We start from the raw sequence: 7,546 nt of genomic DNA, 5'->3' as shown, positions 1-7,546 counted from the left end.
TTAAATGTTCTTTTAATAAATATTTAGCTTTTCTTAATTTTTTTTCTTCTCCGCAGGAGGCTGCATAACGAAGCTTTTTCTTGCCTGCGTCTGTTGTGTAGCTACTACACGATAAACAGCAATTATGTTGAAATGTTTTTGTTACTGAACAAATATTTGATATTTAATTATACGTTAATTTGGAATGTGAAGAAACTGAATGCAAAGGTAACGAGAGAGAACCCTGAATGCTGTGGCAAATGGTAACGCGATTCGCAGGGTACGACCTCCAGCTCATCTGGTACTTCTCCGCATCAAGAAGAAAAGAATAATCCAAGCGATTCTTTGCTCAAGATCTCATATGCGACTGATTGAATGTTATGTTATGAACTAGTTGCCATGGGGTTTACTTTGATCATTTGTTTTAAATTCTAGCAACAAATCTTTCATCATTGCATGAAATATTAAAAAGACATTCTTAAAAAGTTTACAAGACTCCTAATTCTTAAAGTAGGTTTAGGTAAACGTCCCCAAAGAAAACTTAGAGTTTATAATTAAAAAACTAGTTTTACTTAAATAATACCATCCCGATCTAAATAGAATTAGCTACACAATCTGAAATATCATCATCTTGGCTTCTGTTTCTTTTAGACAGAATTATATTGTTTTAGTTCAACTAGCCTTTGACATAAAGTTCATTATTAGACCCACTATTGCACTCTACTAGTAGATTAAGTTAAATAACAGGATATCCTTTAAAATAAAAGCAAACTCTACAATAGATTAATTAAAACTAAATCCCCTTAATTTGATTGATTATCAATCGCCGTAACTTTCAGAATATCAGAAAACCCTCTTAAGTTTAGGGGTTATTCGAAACCCCCTGTAACTTTTATTAAAAAGACCAGAACATTGTTAACCATAATTTTTTACGTGGATAGTTAAAATTATGCAGAAGGATATTTGTTCAAGTGAATAATGTGATTCACACTTTTACGAGTGCATTCTCAAAAAATCTTGAAATGAAAGGTGGTTTTCTGATAACTTCTAAGGAGGATTTTCCGATACTTTGAAAGTTGTGGGGGGTTATCTCATAATTATTGTACCATTTGGGCTAATCACCCAACCAACAAAATCCACTCCCCACCAATCACAGAAGAATCTAGAAGCCTAGCCTCTCGGAACCGGCCGTTTCAATAAGGGCACAAAATAACGCAGGACCGGACCGAACTCTCTAGAACCCCATCTTCGCTCTGCTATATGTACGTGATCGATCGCTCCCTCCTTTTCTCAGCGTGCCCTAGATCTCTCAAAAGCTCAGATCAACTCTCGCCCTCCATTTCTCTTCGAAAACCCTAGGCGATCAAGCTCTCGTCTTTTTCAGGTTTTTTTTTTTCTTCCTTCGACAATGGCGGCCCTATATAAGCTCGCCTCCATCTCAGCCCTAGACCTCTCTGAAAGTCGTCACTCTTCAAACCCTAGCTCTCTCTTTCGCAGTCCTTGAGAGCAATGGCGGCCGAGACCGAGACGTTCGCCTTCCAGGCCGAGATCAACCAGTTGCTGAGTCTGATCATCAACACTTTCTACTCCAACAAGGAGATCTTCCTTCGCGAACTCATCAGCAACGCGTCCGATGTGAGCATCGAAACCCTGATCTCGACATTCCCTCTGTTTATGTAGATATTTGAAATTTAAATCAGGCTATCCATGATTAGTGTTGTTTATAACTTTGTTGAGTATGTGATTAATGTTAATGTGTTTTGATGCATGATTTAGTTGTATTTATGGACATGTAGGCTCTTTTATTTTATTTTAAATTTTTAGGGTTTAAATTTTCCCAAGTACTGATTTGTTGATCTCTTTCTCATCACAACACTCAGATTCCAAATTAAAAATTGGGGGAAAAAAAGAATACTTCAATTACGTTTGGGATCTATAATAATATTCTTTTGGATCTTCCACAATTTTGTTTGTCATTTTTGTAGGGAGAGAATGCTAGTGCTGTTAGTTTCGGCAATAGTTAGGAATAGTTAAATGATTTTATATCTGTTAGGTTAATTTTTGTCATTATTCTTCTGAAATTGCTTGATGTATAACTAGCATTGTTGCACGTGTAATGCACATCAAAGCTTGTTTATTGATGATTAATTGCATTTCAAATGATATCCTAAAGTCTAAAATTAATGGCTGCAATATGAGAATTAAAATACTGTATTTCGAGGGGAGTATATGCAAAAAAAAAGTTGTTATATATGTTATCAGAAACCCCTGAAGTTTTGGAGGTGTTGCACTAAAACCCCTGAACTTTGGTGGTGTTGCGCCTAATCCCCTGAACCTTTTTCATTCCGCTAGCTCCTGTGGAACTTTATGAGTTATTGCACGTAGCCCCTTGAACTTTTTTATCCCACTAAATCTCACCAAAAATTTGTCATTTAATCCCTTAATTTAGCACCGTTCTGCGTCTCATGACAAGTTTGTGACCAGACAAGACAAAAATTCCTTCTCAGTCATAAAAAATTACTCTTATATTAAAAAAATTAGCACGAGCGTAAATTTTTGGAGCCGAGGGGTTTTTTCCTTTTGTTCAACAAACAAAAAGTTTTCCTAAGACCAAAGCTAAGGGAAAAGAGGAATTTTCCATGAATCTTTCAAATTTGCTTACCCTCGCATTGTTTTATATAAAATAGTGTAGGTTTCCATGATTTCTTCAAAATTTCTAACCCTCACTGTTTTTGTTATAAAGGAATATAAATACTCTTTTTTTGCCAGTATATGGTGATTGCCTGATTTTGTTGTGGTATTGCCTTGGCTTCTTTAATTTTTTTTTTCTTTTTAACCATATTCTTATGGTTTACTTCTTTGAGCAAGAGGTTGTTGAAGAAAGTATCAATAATTAAATACTGAGTGCCCTAATTTATCTTCAATGTTTTTTATCAATAGGCACTGGACAAGATTCGATTTGAGAGCCTTACTGACAAGAGCAAGCTGGATGCCCAGCCTGAGCTCTTCATCCACATTGTCCCCGATAAGGCCACCAACACCCTCTCAATCATTGACAGTGGAATTGGGATGACCAAATCTGATTTGGTCAACAATCTCGGTACCATTGCAAGGTCTGGAACCAAAGAGTTTATGGAGGCATTGGCTGCTGGTGCTGATGTTAGCATGATTGGTCAGTTTGGTGTGGGGTTTTACTCCGCATATCTTGTGGCTGAGAGAGTGGTTGTGACCACTAAGCACAATGATGATGAGCAGTATATTTGGGAATCTCAAGCTGGAGGGTCTTTCACAGTTACCAGAGACTCTGGAGAGAGCCTTGGAAGGGGAACCAAGATCACTCTTTTCCTGAAGGAGGATCAGGTACTATTACTATCTCAATCTTATTGTTCATGGGATGTTCTTAATTTCATCTGTTGAGTGTTTTTTTTAGATGTTTCTGTGGTGACATTGTAATTCATTGTCCTTTGCTTTATACTGCATGGAGAAATGTAATCCTGGTAGTTTGTGTGTTCAGTAGGCTCAATGTGGCCGGTGAGTGATTCTATTAAATCTGGGACGTTAAAGAACACTACAAATTTGACTTGTTCCTGAACTTGTTTTAAAGGATATTGGGGTATCTCTATACCAGACAGGTTTAACAGAATGTAATGTGTGCAAGTTGCAGGCTGAATAGAAATTGGCTAAATAATCCGTTCACTTTATCCATGATAATGCGTCTGCCTATATATAGCAGCCATAGGTTCAGGCAGCTTTAAATTACCCTGCTCCATTAGGATTACTTACAATCATTCCTCCTTTAGAAGCTTATAGGAAATTTATCTTAATACATAGGCCTGTTATTATGAACAGAAAAGTGAGAAGTCAATTTCGTTGGTGTAGTCGGTTGCAGATTTAATCTTCAGATTCCTAGGATAGGAAGCTTATAGATTAATGAGTGGTCTTTCTAACACTTTGCTATGAACTTGAGTTGGCATTAGTTTATTATGAAAGTAATTTTGTAATTTCTCCTAGACGACAGATAGTTTTCGCTGCATCTCCTGAGCCCCAAACCCTTACCAGATAAAGAAACCTTACACGCGTAAAAGCATTATATATTTTTAACAATTAGTATGAATGTGTCTATCGATTAATCCATGAGCGGTATGTGGCTGTTTCAGTGTTCATGTTACTTTAATCAAATATGATCTTGATGTTCATGGAAAGAATAACGGGCTCTTTCCTGAAGCAGGGTATGATGCGTTAAATTACTATGAATCCCTAACCTTGTGTGGCATTGTATGTAGGAAAGAGCATATGATGCGTGCTTATGTGTGAGTTGGTTGTAGAAAATTCTTTTGTTTGTACTATTTTGTGGGAAAGATCTCTCTTTGTTTGTGTCATTTGCTTGGTGCTTAATGTTAAATACTTCATGAATACCCAAGAGATTATGACCCCTTGTGGTCTAGGGACACCATTCCTTTTGCACATTTGACCTGTACTATTGTACCTGTAAAATGGTGGTTGTTGATCTTCTTCTTCTTCTTCTTCTTCTTTTATTTATTTATTTATTTACCTGTGCTCTTATTGATTGTTGTTATCATTTATGCACAGTTGGAATACCTTGAGGAGCGCCGTCTCAAGGATCTGATCAAGAAGCACTCTGAGTTCATCAGTTACCCAATTTCTCTCTGGACAGAGAAGACCACTGAGAAAGAAATCTCTGACGATGAAGATGAGGAGGAAGAGAAGAAAGAGGAGGAAGGCAAGGTAGAAGATGTTGATGAGGAGAAGGAAGAGAAAGAGAAGAAAAAGAAGAAGATCAAGGAGGTTTCCCATGAATGGGCTCTGGTCAACAAGCAAAAGCCAATCTGGATGAGGAAACCTGAGGAGATCACGAAGGAAGAGTATGCTGCCTTCTACAAGAGTCTCACCAATGATTGGGAGGAGCACCTCGCTGTGAAGCACTTCTCCGTGGAGGGTCAGCTTGAGTTCAAGGCCGTCCTCTTCGTCCCAAAGCGGGCTCCATTTGACCTCTTTGACACAAAGAAGAAGCCTAACAACATCAAGCTCTACGTGCGCCGTGTTTTCATCATGGACAACTGCGAGGAGCTAATCCCTGAGTACTTGAGCTTCGTCAAGGGAATTGTCGACTCTGAGGATCTTCCACTCAACATCTCCAGGGAGATGTTGCAGCAGAACAAGATTTTGAAGGTTATCCGCAAGAACCTTGTCAAGAAGTGCATCGAGCTCTTCTTTGAGATTGCTGAGAACAAGGAAGACTACAACAAGTTCTATGAGGCATTCTCCAAGAACCTCAAGCTTGGAATCCACGAAGATTCTCAGAACAAGTCCAAGTTAGCTGAGCTCCTGAGGTACCACTCTACCAAGAGTGGCGATGAGCTCACTAGCCTGAAGGACTACGTGACAAGGATGAAGGAGGGGCAGAATGATATCTACTATATCACCGGGGAGAGCAAGAAGGCCGTTGAGAACTCCCCGTTCCTTGAGAAGCTGAAGAAGAAGGGCTACGAGGTTCTGTATATGGTTGATGCTATTGATGAGTATGCTGTGGGTCAGCTGAAGGAATTTGAGGGGAAGAAGCTGGTGTCTGCGACCAAGGAGGGATTGAAGCTGGATGAGAGCGAGGATGAGAAGAAAAAGAAGGAAGAGCTCAAGGAGAAGTTCGAGGGGCTCTGCAAGGTCATCAAGGAGGTGCTCGGTGACAAGGTGGAGAAGGTCGTGGTCTCTGACCGTGTGGTCGACTCCCCCTGCTGCTTAGTCACTGGAGAGTACGGCTGGACTGCCAACATGGAGAGAATCATGAAGGCTCAGGCGTTGAGGGACTCGAGCATGGCTGGTTACATGTCGAGCAAGAAGACCATGGAGATCAACCCGGAGAACGCCATCATGGAGGAGCTGAGGAAGAGAGCAGAGGCCGACAAGAATGACAAGTCGGTGAAGGATCTCGTGCTGCTGCTGTTTGAGACTGCGCTCTTGACCTCTGGTTTCAGCCTCGACGACCCTAACACCTTCGGCAACAGGATCCACAGGATGCTCAAGCTGGGGTTGAGCATTGACGAGGATGAGACTGCTGCTGATGCCGATACTGACATGCCTCCCCTCGAGGACGCGATGAGGCTGCTGCTGATGCCGATACTGACATGCCTCCCCTCGAGGACGCTGATGCCGAGGGCAGCAAGATGGAAGAAGTTGACTAAGCACCGCCCCTCAAAAACTCTCTAGCCAGTTCGCAGTCTAATTTCGCGCAAGTTTCCGATGCTTGTTCCGGAAACCTTATTTTTACCCCCATTTGTTTTTCTTTATCCTGTTCTGTGGTGTCTGTCTAGCTGTCTTCGTTATTAACTACAGTTATGCTTTTAGATGAAAGTTAGTTGGGAGTTCATGCGTGTGCTTATTTGCATTCGGTTCCCTTGCTTCTGCTGAGTTTTGTGCCGTGTGATCCTTGCTTCCTGGGCGGCTGCCGCTGAGGCCCCGTCGGTGGTGCTTACCCTGAACATTTTATGTAATAACTTCGCTCCTCACCTCGAATGATACCCCTTGTTCCGATCCTATTGAAACCGATGACCGAGGAGTAATGCTGCTAGCGCCTCTTTTCATTTCACTGGTCATATATTCGTGGGCTCGGAAAAGATGATATTGCTCACCGGGCTTTGAGCGGCATTTCCCTTGCTCAGCTCGAGTTTAACATAATAGGAATTAGGGGGAAGTCAGGGAAATAAGCGTCAGTGGCCTCGTAAGTCGTAAAGTAAAACTTGCAAGTATCTCCGACAGATAAGCGAGAATCGTCCGTTAGGAAAACGTTAATTTTGTTATGCGGCATGGCATTGGGTCCGCCGTTTCATACTTGACATATTGCTGCGATAACTTAGGTTATGCAAAGTTTGCGAAGAAAGACACGGTAGGATTACAGATGCTTTGTGGGATGCTCAATCTCCCTTCCATTTGGATGGCAAGAAAAAGTAAGAAGTATATGAAAAAAGTAACTTCTAAATTATGAAGTAGCAAGTAGCATAAGGAAATTTTTTTTTTTTGGGGTTTGTTTCACTTGTTTTTCACTTGTTTTTAGAAGTAATAAAAATAACACTTTTTCATTTCTTTCATTTTTTTTTTGTTTGGATAACAATTGAAATATTTTGTTAGGAAGTAGTTAATTAAAGTGTAAGCCATAGTGATACTGCCTTCCTTTATTTATTATACTTTGACCAAAACACTCTATAAATACTATAGCATTTTAGATTGAATTATGACAATTGAAAATACTTTACACTGCAGAAGCATGAACTTTTTATTTATTTGAAAAGTTAGGTTGGAATAATTGAGTGAAGAATTTTAGGAGTAAATGAGTTCAAAAAAGGAGATGATATGGCTTCTTAGAGCATGTTAATGGGGTTCCTATCTCTCTCATGTAACTTTATTCTAAAAACTATAGTATCACAAAAATAAATCATGTGCTAGTCTAATTATATACATTCCCGTTGCATTTTTGATTTAGCAGCATGCTTGCATTGGCAAGAAGGACCCTTGATATGAATATTATTCTTTTTTGTTAAAGTAGGGGTTATGTGCA

General features: G+C 39.8%; 2 protein-coding genes across 3 annotated transcripts in view; both read left to right on the top strand.

The window, feature by feature from the left end:
• LOC109840127 (sodium/hydrogen exchanger 6-like) overlaps nt 1-337 on the top strand; it is an 18,299-nt gene extending 17,962 nt beyond the window's left edge. Inside the window, exon 23 of the mRNA XM_020408648.1 lies at nt 57-337. The gene's annotated coding sequence lies outside the window, so the exon portion shown is untranslated. The remainder of the gene's footprint in view (nt 1-56) is intronic.
• LOC109840126 (heat shock protein 81-1) lies at nt 1,410-6,379 on the top strand. 2 transcript variants are annotated; one of them, XM_020408647.1, is made up of 4 exons: nt 1,410-1,614; nt 2,920-3,339; nt 4,570-6,069; nt 6,120-6,379. In XM_020408647.1, exons 1-4 carry the CDS (start codon nt 1,489-1,491, stop codon nt 6,174-6,176), a joined length of 2,103 nt encoding a protein of 700 aa, XP_020264236.1. In that variant the 5' UTR covers nt 1,410-1,488; the 3' UTR covers nt 6,177-6,379. The 2 variants fall into 2 exon arrangements, with proteins under 2 accessions (XP_020264236.1, XP_020264235.1); XM_020408646.1 differs by having other exon boundaries at nt 4,570-6,379.

This window comes from Asparagus officinalis, chromosome 5, assembly GCF_001876935.1.
Source record: "Asparagus officinalis chromosome 5, Aspof.V1, whole genome shotgun sequence".
In the NCBI taxonomy this organism is placed as follows: domain Eukaryota; kingdom Viridiplantae; phylum Streptophyta; class Magnoliopsida; order Asparagales; family Asparagaceae; genus Asparagus; species Asparagus officinalis.
This window is presented reverse-complemented; position numbering and strand designations above follow the sequence as displayed.

What these genes read in the sequence shown, in the direction of transcription:
- LOC109840126 (XM_020408646.1), top strand. Translation starts at nt 1,489, where the DNA reads ATGGCGGCCGAGACCGAGACGTTCGCCTTCCAGGCCGAGATCAACCAG. An exon ending in TCATCAGCAACGCGTCCGAT is followed by an intron (nt 1,615 to 2,919) that starts GTGAGCATCGAA and finishes TTTTATCAATAG; the next exon opens with GCACTGGACAAGATTCGATT. An exon ending in TTTTCCTGAAGGAGGATCAG is followed by an intron (nt 3,340 to 4,569) that starts GTACTATTACTA and finishes ATTTATGCACAG; the next exon opens with TTGGAATACCTTGAGGAGCG.